Genomic DNA, 19495 nt, shown 5'->3' on the forward strand with positions numbered 1-19495 from the left:
CAGTTTTCAAATGAAGGGAGCACTTTCTCATCCTAAATAGATGAGAGCGAGTCTGTGTGTGTGTGTGTGTATAAATATATTCTGACTCAAAGAATTCATTCAGAAGAGCCAGACTAGATAATGAAACTGGTAGAGCCGTGAGCATACAGTTACAAATGACCCTTCCTTAACTTCCCCTGCCTGTACCATGCACAATACACTCAGTGCTGGTGAGAGCTGCTGCTGATCACCAGCTAAATTCATGGGAACCGGATCATTGTAGCATCACACTAAAACATTTCTGCCCTAAGCACAGCTCTGGGGCACCCCGTCTGTGTGCAGCACCCAGAGAGATGCAGGCTGCTGTGACAGCTGACAACCCAGCTGTGGGAAAGGGCTTTCCAGGATGGAAAACTTCTGGCATCAAACTTCTGGCCTGGGCCGGAGGTGCCCTGCTGCTGCTGGGTTAGAAGGGAAAGGCTGAGTCAGAGAACCCAGACCTGGCCAGTACACAGCACTGGTATGGTTGTGGCAGCACTTGTGTGACTGTGCCAATGAAAACCTGATTTATATATGACTGGATGGAGTTAATGTTCAGCCAGTAACGTTATGTGACAGCTAAACTTCAGACTTAGCTCAGAAAACAGACTGGCTGAGAGATTAACGGTGCACAATAAGATCCTGGCAGCAACCTTCTCTCTATTCCTCAACCACAAAACCACCTTCAGAAATGGACAGAGTCTACCTGGTGACAGGAGGATGTGGTTTTATTGGGGAGAAGATTGTAGAGCTCCTGTCTCAGCAAGACTACATCAAAGGAGTCAGAGCTTTTGATTCAGTAGCAAGAGAAGAAGTAGAAAAATTCACCACAGGTAAGGAAAGGGCATCAGCTTCTATTAAGCAGCCATAATCCTCACTTTTCAGAGCAGCTGGTATTATGTTGGGGATGCCAAGGTTACAGGCATGGGGTAGGAACCTGGATTAAACAGCCTGGATGAAGAATAACTTTCAGCTCAGAGAAGGTTTTTTAGCATAGGACTAAATCAAAGCAGAAAGATCCACAGCGTGTAACCCCAAGAGATAGATCACTAGGAGGATCCAAGTACCACTTACCAGTTGTAAGGAGCAATGTGCACACCAAGTACCTGACATGGGAACTTAGCTACCCGCTTACTTCTGCTCAACCAGTCTAACAGCAAAGGGACAAACCCCCATGTTCTGAACTGCTCCAACCAGCTTCCAACTCTGAGAAAAACAACCAACAAAGCCCTGCCAATAACAGAATCAAGGTCAGCATCTGCTGCAGATACGGTGAAATACACTACTGAAACAACTGGGAGAAACCTATAGCAGCCTGACTGCTCTGTGCATAGAAAAGGAAGAGCCTCAGTAAACATGCTCAGAAATACTGAATTAATCCATTTGATCATATTCTGAGAGCTGCCTTCAGCCAGGCTTGGTTCAGTGATATATGCTGGGGGAAAACAACCTGGGTTACGGGATTAGAGAATCCCCATGCAAAACAAGCCAATGCTGCTCATGGTGCTCTGCACCGTCCATGGTGGGCTTTCTCCCCGCCCACCCCTGGCTACTCAGACTTCAGCCTGCTTCCAAGGAGAGAGCAAAACTGATGGGGGAGATCCAATCTTTCAGGAGGTACCAATAGAGAGGAGATACGCTTAAAGCAAGTTAAAGACTCCCAGGGAAATATCACTATCAGAAGCCCTCCCAGAAGCCTTAAGAGCACCCATAACTGAAGGATAAATGTTTACCTCTTCAGGAGGTGCTAGAACCCACACTCCAAGAGAGCTCTGTGGCCTAACATCACAGCAGATCCCAGAAAAATGAGGGAGAAGCAGCCCTGAGGGGCTGTCCAAACCTCCATCCACCACAACATTCCCAACAGATGTTTCTCTGTCCTGGCCCTAGGCTGATTTCGGCACCATCAGTCCGTTACCGGTGGTACAGTCTAACCTGCAACTTCAGTCCTTGATTCCTCATCTTAACCTTACAGGTAGGATAGGTTCATGCTGTCATTTATTACAACAATCTTCATGGTTTGAAAAACACTCCTTCTGCTCCGTACAACTGTCTCCTGTAGGCTAAACCAGCTCTCGCGTTCTGTTTCCTCCTCCCCAGCTCACACTCTGTGGGTCTCTGAGCACTGGTATTGCTCTCTTCGGGAAGAGGACACTCAGGCTAGGGCAGAGAGGCCGGCTGCAGCCCTTCCACCACTCAGAAGAGCTGATGGATTTATTTTGTCCGTCTGCAAACTCTTCTATTCATACCTGTCAGTACAATTACACCTCTTTCACAGCTGCAAGACCCTGACACCAGGCAATAGCTCCTGAGCTGCCCTGCTCCAATTTAATTCCTTCATAAGGCCCACTGCCTTTCCCCTACTAACCCCAACCACCTTCTTTGTCCCTATCAAATTTCACCTTTTCTGTTCCAGGCTCTGTGGGTTACGTTCAGCTCTCACTCTAATCCCCCGGTGTACCTCGAGTCCCTCCCAGCCTCAGATTTGTTCATTAAACCCCTCAGCTGGTTTAATGAACAAATCTGCCAGATTCTTGATGAAAACAATAAAAGAAGACTCCAATAGAGCAATAAGCCCTGGAGAGCCCCAGGGCAGCCACCTACCACAGCTGGCAATTCCCTGGGAGCTGTACTTCAGCCGGCCTTGCGCTCACCCTAATGTGGCTGGCTGAGACCATGTTTTACTGACTGTGAGAGTGACACAGAGCTTCCAAAGCCCTTCTAAAATCAAGAGAGATGACATCGACCTGTTCCGTGATATCCATACAGCCTGTTAACTTGTCATAAGAACAAAGGAGATTTATCTGACTTGATTTGTTCTTGACAACTCCCTGTCAGCTGCTTCTGTTCTCCACAGCATCCCCCAGGTGTTCACACACATTCAAATGTGTGTTCCTGAACTTCCTGGGGTTGAAATTAAGCTGTTCTGTAATTTCCTGGCTCTTTACCTCCTTTCTAAGCACTGCTGTTTCATTTGCTCTATTCCATTCTTCCAGTGCCTCCAAAAGTTCTCCAAAGTAGCTGATAAGGCAGTAAAGCTGCAGTTACATCCTCCACCTCTTCAGCAGCCCTGCATAAAGCTCATCAGGCCTTATCAATGTGAAAATGGCTCATGGTTGCCTGCATCCTCCCTGGTTTTGCCTAAGCTCCTCGTCATTCCCTTGCTGGTCTTAACTACACCAGCTGCATTAAGACAGAGATGCAAAGAGCTATTTAAGACTTCAGCCTGAATGTTACAAGCTTCCTTTCAGCACTAAATAGAAGCAAAACCCTTCTCCCATGAGGCTGCTGCCATCCTGCTCCACCTTTCAGTGCTGGCAGAGACCTTCAACAGGAACATCCTCATCTGCTTCCCTGAGCTGCTCATGTATGATCCTTCAGGAGTCACTGCGCTGATCCCTGGCTGCATGGGGCTCTCCAGGAAGCTGCCAGCCCAGGGCAGAGGAGATGTCTCCTTCCTAAGGCAATCATGTGGCTGCTACTGCTCTCTAGCTTATTGCAAAATCCCCAGGGAGCACAGCTTCCTAACCCCAGCCTCTTGCTGGCCTAGTCCCAATTACAGAAAAGGAAAAAGGGAAAAATCCTACTTAAATATTGCAACACTGGCTCAAAGCAAGAAAATCAGCAGCAGCTGCCAACAGTAGCCATGTATGGAACAGCTATTTTGAGGTAGAAGGAGGGGAAGAAGAAGGAGATGGGGAAACCCTTCGGAATGTCTCAAAAGGAAGAATTTCCTATGAAACTTTTTAACCTGTTACATTATTTTCCCTTCCCATCTATAGCATTTACCCTTAAATCAAGCTGTGTGCAATGTCCCTTTAACTTGCCCGGTGTTACTCCCAGCAAGCTCTAAAACTGTGCCTCAAGGAAACTGCCCAGCACATCTCCCATTCACATACACTGCAGCAAGTCCCATAACCAACTGCAGCTCTGGGCCAACAGCCTCAGCTTGCGCTGCAGAGATGATTTTCAAGACAGATCCTGTGCAAGAAGGTGAGGATGCTGGTTTGTACTTTTCCCCCCTTGCGTCTATGGTTATGTTCTTTTCCTCCAGCTACCACTCGTGACAGTGATGAAAGGAGACATTTGAGGGTACAATCTGCTCCTTGCTGCCATGCGGGCAGCTCACGTGGTTGTTCACACAGTGGCTGTTGTGGACTACAGAAACACTGTGCCCTTTTGGGAAATGAGAGCTGTCAGCGTTGGGGGTAAGCTCTTTAAAACAAGCAATTAAATACAGCCTTCAATTCACACACCTTGGTGGAGTCAGACAAGAGGCTATGACAAACATAGCTGCACTGATTTAGTGCTCCTTTGTCCCCTGAATTTCACACACACACACTGGTCTGCTATGGGGGCAGGAAGGTGCCCAGGACCATTCATTTCTAGTGGGGAAGTTTCTGCTTTTGCCCCCCTGTCCTTGCTCATGGCAGGATGTGCCGTTCCTCTCCAGTGCTAAACCTTCATCTTAGAAAATCAAATCTGTACCCAGTTATTACACAGTTATTCTGGTCAAAGCTATAACTAATAGTACCGAGGTGACTCAGCACACGTCTATAGTGGTAAGAAACTGTTCAGTATGAGACAAGGACAACAATTAGAAGTTAACGCCTGTTCTAAACAGCTCATAGCTTTCCCCAGGAGAAAAGCCCTACAATGTACACCAGCACAAGGCTCCACCAGTTGAACTGCATCCACTGTGAGGGAGGGATGTTATTTTAACTGTAGTCAGAGCTCACAACTATTATGTATCCACAAGCCACGCATAACCAAGAGCTCACAGAATTTTCTCTCTACCACCAAGCACTGACTTCATGTTAGGTGCAAGGTCTGCTTAAAGAAAATTTGTTCATAAATCTAGGAAATAAGCACAGGCTATAAAACTAATGAAATCCCCATTACAGCAGCAATTCCAATGGCACCTCAGGCTGTTAGCTACTAAAACAGTTGTTAACCGCAAGGAAGGATTTTTGTATTTTTATGTGTGTGTGTATATATATATATCTCAAACTCAGTTACTGCTTAGGGCTTCTCCTATTTGCTGATACATTCAAGGGCAACATTTAAATCCCATTCTTCTTTTCATTGCTGTAGTTCTTTTCAAAACCAGATGCTTTTAAGAGCCTGTACTGTGCATGTGTACTGAGAATATTCAGAGCCTGAGGGCTCCTGCTGCCTTTTAATGTCTTTGTGAGATCTTCCCCTTCATTGTCTGCTTGCTATGAGCAAGGTACTTCAGTGGAGTGAGGTTTTTACAGATAGCAGTAACCGTTGGGCAACTCCCCTATTCAGCAAACCAAACCTCTTGCAGATGCTTGCGACATTCCCAGAAAACCACACACCCAAAGTTTATTCCCGTGTGACTGAGTGCCTCTGAGGAGCACAGTTTGAGGTGTCTTAACAGGAGACTTATTGTCAGGCAAACTCTTCTGCAGTTCTGCCTGCCCTTGGATGGCTTCATGTAGACCTCCCTAAAATGCTCTGCTCAGTCTAGAGAGGGATCAGGCTAAAGGTTTCTGTTCAAATCCTAGCAGGTAAAAGAATACAAATGAATTGTGTTTGATAGCTGCTGTAGGCTTCATGGAAAACAAATAGGGTCAGGACAGGTCAACTGTGTAATCCTCTAGTGTGCAACTCAGGCCACAGAAATTCACCCAATTACTGCCTTAAGCCCAACAATTTGTGGCTAAATTGGACTCTGCCTTTTCAAAAGACTCCTTGCCTAGAATGCAACTAATGGGCTATCTATCATGTCTTTCAGCAAGCCGTAACAATGCTGAAGAGCATTAGTGTGGCTATGGTTAATCAGCATTTCTGGCCAAAATTTACATCTTCTGCTTTGATTCCCTCTCTTTCAACCACTGGTTGCTGAATCCTGTTACAGACTTGTTGACTAGATTCAAGAGTCCTCTTCTACGAGAGTTATTTTTTTCCATCTAGTCACTTAAAGACTTTTTAATCTGCTTTTTGTTAAGCTGAATGGATTTTAACTTGGCTCCTTTTTACTAGCAGCTATTAAGTCCAAGTTAAGTCAGTTGTCAACAGGCACAGACATTAAGCCACATTATAGCTACAGATGTAACTGCAGCTCTCATGTTATAAACCATCCATTCCTATGCAAATATGCCTAAGGAGCTGCAGCCTTAACCTGTAGCTTTACATCTATTCAGCCATAAAAAAGATAGATCTGTTCCAAGTCAGAATCCCAAACCTGGAAATCTCTTTTGATTTGCACAACAGGAATGAAGGCAAGATTGATAATGTTTGTCCTTCCTGACCCCAGGTACTGAAAATGTGTTAAGGGCCTGCTGTGTCCTGAACATCCCATATGTTGTCTATACGAGCTCCACTGCTGCAGTGGGACCCAATACATCCTGTGAGCTCAGGCAACGGTCAGCAAATCTCCACTGTGGATTTCTGGTGAAACAGCAGTGAAACTGCAACCAGGTAGAAATTTCTGCCATGGCTGCAAAGGAGAAAATACACATTCCCCTTCCTGTCTACTCTTCTCTTGCTTGGAAATCCTTCTTTGCTGCTCTTCACTTTCAGAAGCCACAGCTCTTCCCAACATAAACTTGAGCATTTGGTTGAGAGATGTAGGACCTAACTGCACCTCCAGGCTGTCCTCTGTATGCACAGCCCTGCTCCCCTAAGCCAGAAAATCAGTTTCAATAAAGGTCTGAGATGCTTGAAGTTTGGGATATGGTCAAGTTGTATCCCACTATGTGGGCAGAGTTTTGCTCTCTCCTCACCCTGAGTCAATCCAAAGAGCACTCTCCCTCCTCTTTTCAGCTCCATAGTGAATTGTTAGCCAGCCTGTACCTAGCTTCTGTTATCAGATGTGTTCAAACGTATAGAGACTTTTAGCACTATCTCAGAAGGAAGTTACTTGGCCACACAGTCTTAGGGGACAGATGCACATTTGGTGGGAAGTTGCCCTTCAGTATTCACACACTCTTCTGTGACCTGGATCTGACCTATAAATTGCACCTTTCTATCCCTCAAAATCCTTTTTCATGGCAGTTTGCTTACAAAGGGCTAATTCCTGGACTTACACTCTTGGGCATGATGCTCAACCCACCTCTTCTGTACGTGGCTCTTAGGAGACTGACCCTCAGCCCCAGAAGCAGCAGTTTGAGAAAAACTCCCTCAGCAAAGGATTTGGAGCAATACAGAGACAGTGGTCAAAATTCGGATTTGGAGGGGTTTTTGCTTATAGATCTTTGATACCCGAGATAGAAGTGACCTTCACATTCAGCTGACACTCCTGCTCAGAACTTGACGTCTGAATACCTCTTGCATTCATGGGGCAAGACACAGCTGGCTTCAGTCATTTGGCTCTAGGAATCTGTGCCCAGCTAAAAAGTCTGCTTAAGACACAACTTAAAATGCCCCAGAAGCCTAATTTTCATACTTGCAAGTAAGTTAAGGCATAGCCTAGTTGCTCTGAAAAGGGTTTAAGCACCTAAAGCTGTAGAACAAATGTCTGGCTTATGAAAAGTCATGAGAACAACAAACATCAACCCACTTGGATCATAAGCGCTGGAGGCTGCGTGTCACTGGAAAGTTGTGGAATTTGGTCATTAACATACTTAAATCATTTCTAAAGATGAAATGAAGTATTAACAAGGGCACATACTTGTTAGTATTTCAGTCCTGTAACTTAAAAGATGGATGTGAATAGATGGCTTAAAAAAGTCTATCCCAAATCTTGCCTAAGAAGCCAGTCCTTTGGCTTGCAAGGACGGCATCAACAGGTACAAGCAAAAACCCAATTAGTCTGATGCTCACAGAGCTACACATGCACACCACCTGCCCTCCAACTCCCAGTGCTTTCCCATCATAAATGCAAATAAAACCAGCACCTAGGACCTTTAACTCATCTTGCGGAACTCACTTGGGCTCTCCCATGATGCTGAAAAAAGCCTGAGAGAGTGATCTTTGTTCTCCAGTGATTCTGATTTTAAACTAAGAGAATTATATACTGCAAAATGAGAGAAGGCTCAGCCCCACAGTCAAAAATTCCACCCCCTGTCTCAGTAGGGAGCCCAGGGATGGCTGGAAGGCAACATAATATGGCAGTGTGTTCCAGACTGAAAGCACAGGTGATGCAGCATTCCCCTTCCTCCTCATCTCACCTCCCCCATCCCCACCCAATCTGCTCTGCTCTTCCCCTCCCGGTCCACAATCCTGCCTGCCTGCCTATTTATTTTTCTCTATCCCCTTTCTCCATCATTCCTCATATAATTTAGTTAACTCACTTTTATGTGTTTGGGAACGGACCCAGACAAAGCATGATTAGTCTCTGGACAGGGTGATGGGTGCAGGGATAATGCTCACACCTCAGCATCCGACAATAATAGAAAATGCCTCTGTCAGTCTCAATCCCTCCGAGACAGCCACTGCTGAGATACCTTCTGACAATGCTGCTCCAGTCTTATTAGTGTTCGCTTATCTGTGATCGTTTTGAAAAGCAAAAGCATTATGCTGAGCTCTTTGTTACTACCCAGCTTCACAAGGGGTGGGGGAAGGCAAACAGGAGCAGTGCTCTGCAGCCCAGGAGCAGCAGGCAGGTTTAGCCCTTTGTGAAGCTGCTTTTCAAAAGCTTTGCAAGGCAAGAAAAAGAAAGCAATTAAACCCAGAACTTCCAGATAACCCCTGATTGTCTTGAGCCTCTCCTGGGCTTGCACCAAACCAGGCACAATCCATCTTTTGTCTTGCTTGGTTTCTGGTTTGTCTCTTGCTCATCACCGTAAACACAGGGAAGGGGAGGAGGGTTTTGTGCTAAAAGCCCCAAGGTGAGGAGGCTGTATGCTGATGCTCCTCATGTATTTCTGTTGCTGTAGCACAGGAAGGCCCTGCTCTCAGCTGGGGTATCTGAGACACAACCAGACTGCCAAACAGGCAGGAGAGGGGCAGCAGCATTATCCACATTTTACACAGGGAGCATAGAAAAGGGTAAGCAAGTTGGCCAAGGTCAGCTGGGAAGCCTGAGTCAGAGCCTGCTCCCCCGAGGCCCAGTGTTTGACAGGAAGACCTCTGCTGCAGATCTGCTGCATGAACTGTCACAAGCCACTTAACCCTCCCAAGACGGAGCCTCATCTGCAAAAGGAGCTTAATAAAGCACCGTTGCTTTGTGTGGGGGTACCCCATGCCGGGCATAGTCTGGGTTTGCCTAGGGTGAAATTCCCTAGGAGAGCAAAATAGAGAGGAAATGAGACAGTCTCCTGCAGCACACAGAGGGAGGAAAGGAGAGCCCCCCCATGCTAGTCATGGCAGCAGGGGAGCAAAGGACCACATGGTATTATTAATCAATGGTCCTTCTCAACGCTTCAAACAAGGTTTCTTCACTCTAGGGCTCCTCCAGAGCCCACCGAATCTGCTTAACCAAGTCCTGAGATGGACTAATGTTGATCTACAACCACTGGGACAGAACACCAGCACCATGGAGGGGAATCGAGCTGCTTTCTTGTTTCTCCTTGGAATCATTTCAGGGCCTGTCAGGCCAAGTTACATGTTAGATTCCATGGGCAGGAGTCTCAAGATGAAGTAACTGAGTCTTCCTCCTGTGGGTAGGGGTCTTCAAGATGAAGTAAGTGAGTCTTCCTCTTCTTGAACTTTTCACCTTTTAGTCTTCACATATGGCCTTAGGGTTTGGTCGGTGTCCCAGCTATAAACCATCTGCTTCTCCCCCTTCAGGCATCTGCTTTTCCTTATCAATAGCTGCTTATCAGTAGAATCAGGTGTCTGCTTTTCTGTGTCAGCAGAACCAGGTGTCTGCTTTTCCTTATCAATAGTTAGTGCCTTTGTTCTGCTTAGTAGGCATAACAGGTACAGAAAATACTTTTGTTTAAGCAAGTGAATTCCTCTAACCCCCTTGTACAACCCCCTTGTACATTGGTTAACCCTGTATCAAGTCCACTTCTTTGCTCTTCCCCTCAGATGTAATTTGCTAGGGGAGATGAAGGATTAATCCCAGCACAAACCCACTGATTGCATGTCTTCCTCTGAAATAGATCACCAGCAGCTCTGTCACATCACCAGCAAATGTCTTCATACTCTAATCAACTCTGAGAGAATTAAGCAGCAGCTTCTCCTTTTAGTTTATGGCTCATGAGAAGTTTTCCTCTACCTCTAATGAAAAAATGAAGTAGGATTGCTCTCATTTTCCTGCCCTCTTTCCACCTTGCTCAGCCACTTGTGAGCTGCTTAAAAAGGTACCTCCACTGCCTTCTAACTTGCCTGCCAGAATGTTACTTGCTTCAATCACACTATTAGAGACACAGACAAATCCAGCTCTCAGAAATCAAACCACTTCCCTCATACAAACCTGCCTATGAACACCCAGAACCAACTGGTATTTCTGAAAGCTTTATTTCCCAGCTGCAGCAAGGATCTCAGCTTCATGTAACTCACAGCCAGTGGTTAAGTCCCTGGAGAGCAGAGATTGCAGAATAAATCACTCTGTGACAACTGCCTCCAAGTCCTCTGCTCTACTCCACGGTCACTCACCATGTCTCACAATCTATTTCAGAGGGAATGAGGACACCAAATACAGTGGGGAAGTGGAGCTGTCTTTTGGGAAGACAAAAGCCACAGCAGAAAAACTTGTATTTGAAGGCAATGGAAAAAAGCTACAAGAGGCAATGGTAGCACCCCTGGTATTACAGCACAGGATGGATGGAAGGAGAAGATGGGTAGAAAGACCCCACAACTCACATCTGTGTGTATTGAACCACTGCCTTGACTCGATGCATAAACCACACTGCCCTAAGCTTACCAAAGCCTGGTATTCCATATCATCAGGGAATCTCATAAGGTGCACTTTTAAGCCTGTGCTTGAGGTCCCAGCAGGAGTGGGACCTCAGAAAGAGCTGTGTTAATTACAGCCTAAGACACTAGGTTCACTTAAAATCACAGAACCTAGCTCATACTGCACACAGGGGTTACTTTCAGACACGCCTGCATGATTTCAGAATCAAAAATACTAGTGTATCAAGAGTAAGCCACCTAAGCTAGCTGGCTAGGCTTCAGGCTCCCATTCAGTCAGCAAACAGATGAGTTCCTCTGGAGGGTGAAGCAGAATGTAAAAATGAGACTTGTGTCCTAAATCACTGCCTGGAGCATCTCTCTTTCCCTGTTACAGTAGAGGGCAGCCAGCTTAGCTGCCTTCCTCTGGTACCTGATTTTGCTTGTTGCAAATACTCCTTTTGTACATCACAACTGCAGAAGAGTTAACGCCACTAACAGCCTTCATCCAACATCTCCCAGTGAGCACCACATGGGTGCAGGTGTGCTATGAAAGAAGATATTAAAAGATATCAAACTGGGCACCTCCTTGCATTTTTTAGGGACACAAATCAGGCCTTAAGTGTCCAGAGCACCTCAGCAAATGTGGGCTCCTCTAGCCCGATATTCCCAGCTTTTGGTTTTACCTGGCAAACCCAGTAGCACTGTGGAAGATTTCATCTCTGAATCTGTAAGTCACTAACATCCCTCCCTGATTTACAGCTGAGCAACGGTGGTAAACTCACAACCTGCATCATCCCTGCAAACACCATGTATGGGAAGAAAGCAATGTTTCTTCAAGAGCTGTATTTGCTCAGCAAAGCCAGGAACAGCGTCTTGAACTACCTGGGGCCTGAAAACACAGAGCAGAATTACACATATGTGGGTGAGTGATGGATCTCTTTGCACAGGGTGCTACCAGCCTGGCTTAGTCACAGGGGATTTTACACCTCAGCTTAACCCTAATCTTCCAAGACAGAGAGATGAGTATGGTGAATGAGCACAGGGGATTTTTATAACCTGAAATCTTAGCCTGGCTCAATGAATTTTGAAAACGCTTGTTTAATTCCTACTGGTTTACCTGGGGAGGGTTTTCTATTTGTTTCTTCTCCTCAATATAGAGAAAATGTTTAGAAAATTAAAAAAGAACAAAGTCAGTGGAAGAAAGGATAGAGATTTAATGTTTCATTTTGTAGGGAACCACTTCATGGGGCAAAGAGACAGAAATTCAGGCAATACTTCTAAAATGGTTTTGGTTTGAAAAGACACTTCATTTCTACTTCACTGGAAGAAATTGAACTAACACTGCTTGTAAAGTTCCTTGCAAAAGCTATTCTATAGAATTGATTTTAGAAAGCACGAGAAACTAAGCAAAACCTATAGAAAGAATCCATTGTGCTGAACACACTTCAGGGGTGTATAACTCGCCATTAAATTGTGCAGAGTTTCAGTTACTCCTGTGTAACACATAAGTGTAACTTACATGGCTTTTTCCAAAAGCACAGAAAACAGGAGTTTGAAAATGCTGTTAGAGAAGAATCAGGCCTAGATAAATCAAGTGACTGCTTCAAAGGCTCACAGCAGAGACAGGAATAAAACCCTCGAGCACTGCCTCCCATTCATCCTGCTCTCACTACAAAACACTGCCCTTTCGCTTCACATGAACCACTATCACAAGGCACATTAATTGTCCAGCTCAAAGGGGAGACCCAAAGGTTTAAGGGATCTTGGAGGTCCGGATTAACTACTCAGTCTCTCCACAGTAGAGCTGAGTAACACCATGAGTGCTTTCCCTACTTCACAGCACTGAATCCAGCAGATCCAATGTACTCATTCTACAGTAAACAGGAAAATTAGCTCCTCCTGAATACCTGTTTCTCTCCACCTCTTATTTCTCCAGGGAACGTGGCACAGATGCATGTTCTTGCCGCAAGGAACTTGCGGCTGAAACCAGACTTACTCGCAGGACAAGTGTAATATGCCTATGCTGACACTCCAACACAAAAAAGTCTTCTGATCAGACATCTGTTGTCCTCCATGGACCCCTCAGTGAGACTAGGCTGCCACATTCCTGACTGGAAGACATGGTTAATGACACAAGTGCACAGGATAATCAAGGTCATCCTGTACCCTTTCTGGAAGCCACAGCCTTTCCTGACCTTGCCTTTACTGAATATGATAGTCACCACCTTCTCCTGTGAGACAGACAAAGCCTCCAGGCATCTTACGTACAAACCCCTCTTCACCTGGGAAGAGAGCAAGCACAGAACAGCACAGCAGTTGAAAGCAGCTGCAAGGAACCTGGAACCCCCCCAGCTTCATGAAAAGAACAACTAAACAGCATGTCTGGGGTAAGGAGAGAGCTTATCACACCAGCAAGTTTCATCTGAACTGCTCAACATGCATTCATCTTTGGCAGGAATTTTGCAAACACTGAAAATCCTGGTACAGAGACAGAGAAGGAGCAACTCTCAGGCTGCAAGTATGTACCCTTGTCATGGCAACAACTCAGCCGTTTTAAATGTCTTATAAAACACTGTGTGCATTTGAAGGCATCCTCTTGCAGCTACGTGCACACAGGCAAACGCCTGGCTGGCCTCACCCCTTCTCATGGTGACACTGCTGCATGGAGATCACTTATGGGAATGCGAGATGGATTCAGCTGGGAGATGGTGCTCAGCAAACACACTTAACCAGTTTCATTCCACAGCCTCCATCTCTTTCCATACTCAGCAAATGGATCTCTCCCTTGCCATGGCTCATACACATAATGGGTATTCAGTGATAATTTTAGGGAGAACAAGGAAAGCCCAGCAAGTTCTTGCTCTGTTTTAGGGTTTCATATAATGAATAAAGAATTCCCCTTTTCAAGATGATTCTTGTTATTCTTAACATATGGAATATTATATTTGGTTTGAAACATCCCTATAGAAAGAAGCTTCCAATGTCTTGTGCTAACCATGTCTCTGCTCACTTTCTAATTGTATGGATGGGTAACTGATAACAAGCTTAGAGAGGGGATTCACATAGTTTGTAATTCAAAGTCTCTCACCTCACAACTCCAGCAGCAAAGCAAAACAGATGAAAGCCCATATTCAGCTGCCTCACTGGCAGACAGCAACTTCAAGCGAGGGCCTTAGGGGCTGCATTTATGCTAAATAACATCTGAACTTCAGCACGAAGAGGTCATTTCAACTCATTCCATGGCACTGAAGCTACACAGGCTGTCTGCGAGCAATATTTCACAGATGAGATCTTCTTAACACAGATGGGGCAAGCACTTCCAGAAGATTCTCAACAAAACCTGCTTTTTGCATCAGTTTATCAGCTTCTCTTTTTAAGACACATGGAGGCACTGGGAAACCTACATTAAGCACAACAGACTTTGGTTTTCACTTGAGCTTGGAGGAATGGTTCAAATCTGAAATGAACTGTGCTGGTCTCACACTTCTGTGAATACACACATGGAGTTTTCCTACCGTAAAAGTGTGTGTGTGCACAAATAAAAGCTTCTTTTAATGACAAGCGGCCCATTACTCCTGGAAAAATGCAAGTTTCAGAGTGGCATCCTTGATAGAAATGATGAAAATTTGCTCCTTGTTAGTCACAGCAATTACCCAGGAAGGGAAGCAGAGCAATGCGGGGTGAGCTGCCAAGTGAACCTCACAGACATTCACCCTCACAAGACAACTCTTTGCAAAATGAGCTTACAACACAGAAATCATTTCCTCCAGTAATTCGTTAATAATTTCATATAACGAATAAGTTTGGGGTAACTACTGCAATCTACTCATAGAGCATTTGGGAAGGTGAAGTGTGCGAGTTACTGGCTCACTACTGTTTTTTCCTCTACCATTTGCGCTGGGAGGGTTTTAAGAAAGGGAGCAATGGGATTGCTGGGTTTTCTATCTCACTAAAAATTCCCATTGCGGTTTGTGCCATTATTCAAATGGCAGGTGACAGCTTGCCAAGAATTTCACAAAGAAGTATACCCCCAGTTTCCCATGCACATTGCCGGAGCATCTCCACAGCGCAACAACGGTGACCTGAACAGGTTTTACTGCTGCTGGAACCTTGCTTTTATCTTGCCAAAAAAGAGCCACTGGGTGGAGCTGCGAGGCTGTGAGACAGGTACCGTCTCCTCATGAGTTCAAGGGCTGCAACTGCTTTTGCTTTAGCTGGTCTTAAGAACAACGAGGCTAATGGATGTGGTGGGAGTATCTGACCATCCAGGTTTGGCCTCAGCCTGCGGCTTTTGGTGTTCTAGCTAGATGCAGTCATGGTTTTATCTTCATGTCATCACACAATCAGAGACTGAAGAAACGCTTTTTCCACTCAGAACTCATTAGAAAAGAATAAAAGTTTGCTTTCTGGTTTTTAAAATATATTTAATATGGCTCTCTACCTTTGGAAAAACATGCCTAAGTATAACGAGCTGATGCTTTCAACCCATTCAGCGCCGGTGGTCTATTCCTTTGTGGGATTTGGAGCTGCTGAAGCTATCAGATGGGACAGTTGTCAAGCTCAGTACTATCCCAGAGATCAATGCTTTACAAGCTTGCCTGCTTTCAGAAACCTTGCTGGGAACCTCATCATGCTTTTGTTCCTGTCCTGCTCATCATCACCTGTGATTCTGATGCTTATCAGAGTACAGATGACATGCAGGATAAGGAGCAGGGATTTTTAACGGGAGTTAAGTGCTGGATCTTTCACAAGTGTGTGAATTAGTGCTTTATGTGAAAAGCTGCTTAGCTTTTTATATACCTGACAAAAGCAAGTGGAGGATTCCCTCTTCCCTGCTCATGGTAGAAATGGGGAAAAAAAAGTTAGACAGCAAAGCCTCTGTGCTGTTCTCCAAAAAGATGAGTAAGCTTCCTTTGGCTGCCCTGCATTTTGGCTCCTCCAAGCTAATGCTGCTGCAGACTTCCTGTTAGATCTTTGATTTTATCAGATTATAACTTGTTTTCTCCTGGCAATGCTTTCATTCTTTCTACTGGCCGGGGTTGTCATTGGTTTTTCTTTGCAGGGTCTCAGCCATATTATATAACAGCAGCAGAAGCAAAAAAGAAAGGGAAAAGAAAATATTTCAGCTCTGTTTCTAGATCTGGAGAGAAGCCTTTGTGCACAATTACTCATCCAAGAGATTCAGCAGGTATAACTGCTTCCCCCAGGGGCTCCATTATATAATTGGATTTCAGCCATACAAATTAAATCCTATCTTACCCCTTAGTTAAGCCAGGCAGTAAGTATTTAATGCTAATATCCCTGACAACTATTGCAGGGAGAAGCAGAGATGAAGCACAGAGGAGACAGACACATCATTCTCTACTGGAGGAGCAGGGAGGATGAGCAAGGAGAGCATTGACAGAAAGACAACCTGCTATATTTTAAACTTCCCCAGCATGAGCTGTGGTGTCTGCTGGAGTTGTCATCTGAGCTGGAACATGGTTCTCCCTTCGTTTTCTACCCTCCAATGTTCCCTTGTGTGCATTGAGCATTCAAACCCCCCAACACACACTTCAAAGAGTCACACGCCTATCCCTGTTTGAGTTTCTATGGAAGTCTCTGTTCTTGTGCAACGTCTGAAGGAAGCAAGTTTAGCAATATTAAAACTCAAGCCAAACACACAAACAAGCAAAGAATCCCCAAATTAAAAAGAAAATCTCAACTGAGTTACTCATTCATCTGCATTTTCTGTTGCGTTCTGCCTTCTCCCGGCATGTTTCTTTTAGACAAAGCCCTCTGGGCAGAGACCATCTCTTTTGGTGTCTGGTACATCAGTCACACAGTTAGTACATAGTAATAAAGGAAAACAGATTCATGGTAGGAGTTAAACCAGTCAGTCTGGTCCTGTAATTGGAACATAATCTCATATTGACAGTATTTAACACAGGATGCACAGGAACACATGGCAGCATGCCAGGCCTCCATCCTTCTGCAAATATTGGAAAGTGATTTTCCAAGTCCAGCTCCTGAACCTCATCTCTGATGTTGGAAGCTTTGCTTCCCAAAACGGGCCTAGATCCAGTCAGTATTTCTGGTTAAAGCCCAACACACCCATATGCTCCTGAGTGCAGACACTGGCTAGCAGGGCTTCCGTTGATAACCCCCCAACAAACACTTGCAGAGAGATCTGAAAAGCATCAAGGGCACAAGTGTCCAACATCCATTGATACAAACGCTCCCAAACCTCTGAATACACGTGATCCTTTCCCTTACAGAGAACTTGCCTGGGACACAAGACAGCCCAATGTACACTTTTGGTGTCAGGGGTACCCACCACTCTGCTGCTGCTTTAATCTCTAAAGCCTTCAGTCATGCAGTTAACTCAGTGGCCCATACTGGCAGTACAGAGTCATTCTTTTCCCCAAGCCTAAAAGGCTGAGCTAAAGCAGGTGAAAGGAGAGGAAGCCCATTTATGTCCAAGAGGCATTTACAGTACAGAGTGAGACAGTTTAAGTGCAGACACCAACTCAGCTTTCCAAGGGTATGGGAAAAGTGTACCTGGCTTCTTGGATCTGCTACAGCCAGTTTAAACTGATTTTTCTCTATTTCAGCAATTAATTCCCATTAATCAACTTACTGTACAATGGTGCACTATAATTCACAACTTTTATGTATTACATGAATAAAATTTCACATATATTTTTATGTGATTTTCATTTAATTGAATTCCAAGGAGATTTATCTGCTGAGTTATTAATAAATCTTAATATGGCCTATAACACTCAATTGATATTTAATTAACCTGCAATAACTGCCTTGTAAAACGTAAATTAAATGCTTTATTTTTCCAGGCATATAACTTTAAATCAAATGCTTTATTCTACCAGAAAAGCAAAAAGGAGTGGGGGAAAAAACAAGACTGCAGGCAAGCAAACCTTAGACCTGAAGAGTTTTGATGTTTAAAGAGGTTCAAACTGGAGACTGGATCCATGCTTTGTAATGAGTTCTTCTCCTGAGGAAGTACTTTTCCACTGTCTCCCCACCTTGAAAGATCACAAGAATCTGGACGGATTTAGATGAAACATCAAAATCTTAGGAGGTTTGAAGAGCAGTGAGAGGCGCCCATTATTAATAATAAGGTTGCAAATTCCCATAGGTATTGTGGTATTTGGCGTTTTTCTTAAAAGTCTTGGCTCCTGGAGTCACATTATCAAATGAGAATGTCAATTTTCATTTAAAACTAAAAAAGGAAAGATGTTAAAGCCCTTTGATAGGGGAAGAAGTTTGCAAACCTGCATGTCAAAGGCATGAGAACTGAGAGACAAAAATACATAAAACTTGATCCTTATCTTGAAAAGTATCAGAACTTTTTGAGAGACTTGAGATGTTTGAACACTGGGAGGTGGCAACAACTGATGAAAACAGCCTTTACGAGAAAAGATGAGAACAGTCCAAATTACATTTTAAGATCAAACTGTTCTCTCCCCCCTCCCCTAGCAATTTACATAGATCTGCATTAAGTATTGCAAACTGCAATAACAACTCCTTCTGATTTCCAAACTAGGGTAGCCAGCTACCTCTGCAAAGTGATTTGAAAACTTCAGGAGAGTATGACTGTCTGGAATTGATAAGTCTATGAAGTTTTACTGCATCTAAAGTTAATATATCTTTCTTTTTCTAATGCATGGAGTGGCCAATCTGTTTTACAATATTTTATTAAATAGGGTATTTCCACCAAAGGACAGTAACCCTTACTGTCTGTAATCTGTCTGCATTAGATCACTTTAAAAGGCATTAAATGAAAATCAAAAGTTAAATGTACCATGGATTTTAAAGGTGTCGCAGCATGGAAGAATAAAAATGAAGAGAATGGATTCTGACTTGCAATGAATGAATGGAAATAAATCCAGATCTTCTGTAATGGAAAGCCTGTCCTCTCTTGCTGTTCCTCCTCTCCAGTCACTCATTCATGACCCTGCTTGCATAAACTACAGCCAGTGAAGCCCACTCAGCCTAACCAAGTGCAGTAATTCTCCTCGGGAGCTCGCAAGGCTGAGGGATTTCTTAATGGCTCCAGCGTGCCATGCAGCAGGAGGGTACGTGTCCTGCCATCCCATAGTTACTCAAGGGCTCACGTGAATTGCATTGCTTAGAAAAGCATTGCTGACTAGCCCAAATTTTGCCACTTTCACACTTTGCAAGCAGCTTTGCTGCTTCGGAAGAGGAGAACCCGGAGCGGGGAGTCAGCAGATGCAAGTGGCCTCATGCAGTAATTGAGTGGAATTTTGCAGACCTGGGTTTAATCGCCAGCTCCAGCACGGACTCACTGGGTAATTTACAGAAGGTTTCTTCCTCTCTTTCCACATTTTATGATTTTGGCAATTGATCAGAATTGGGCTCCTCTTCTTCTCCTACCTTTCATCTTTTTAGTGGAGGAGAACGCATCCCGCAGACGTGCTGCGTCAGATCTGCTGTCAGCCATTCCTTAGGGGAGAGCTGAGCCCAGTGTGAGTCTGCAGACCACAGCTCCTTCCCAGGGCACTGGTGTTTTTCTCTACTGGATAAACACTGACACAGTAAGGGTTTTTTTCCTCCTCAAAGTGGGTTTCTAATTGTGCTGAATCTAGCACAGCCATCATTAAGGATTGACCATGACTGACAGTTTACATTTACTTGGGTAGCAGTTTTTATCAGGCAAAGTCACTTAGGAGCTGCACTGGGAAGAGACACAAGAGTCTCATCT

General features: G+C 44.6%; 1 protein-coding gene across 1 annotated transcript; it reads left to right on the plus strand.

Annotated features, from left to right (window-relative positions):
* Positions 1–553: 553 nt before the first annotated feature.
* Positions 554–13664, plus strand: LOC133277759 (3 beta-hydroxysteroid dehydrogenase type 7-like). The gene is given in 7 exon segments (XM_061469853.1): positions 554–851; positions 2646–2647; positions 4073–4226; positions 6302–6410; positions 10553–10667; positions 11530–11692; positions 12707–13664. Coding segments are annotated over 7 exon segments (1122 nt in total). The 5' UTR covers positions 554–709; the 3' UTR covers positions 13144–13664.
* The last annotated feature ends 5831 nt before the right edge of the window (positions 13665–19495 follow it).

The sequence above is a fragment of the Pezoporus flaviventris genome, unplaced genomic scaffold, assembly GCF_033815535.1.
Source record: "Pezoporus flaviventris isolate CSIRO_AGI_PZ_B2104156 unplaced genomic scaffold, CSIRO_AGI_Pfla_v1 ptg000063l, whole genome shotgun sequence".
Lineage (NCBI taxonomy): Eukaryota > Metazoa > Chordata > Aves > Psittaciformes > Psittacidae > Pezoporus > Pezoporus flaviventris.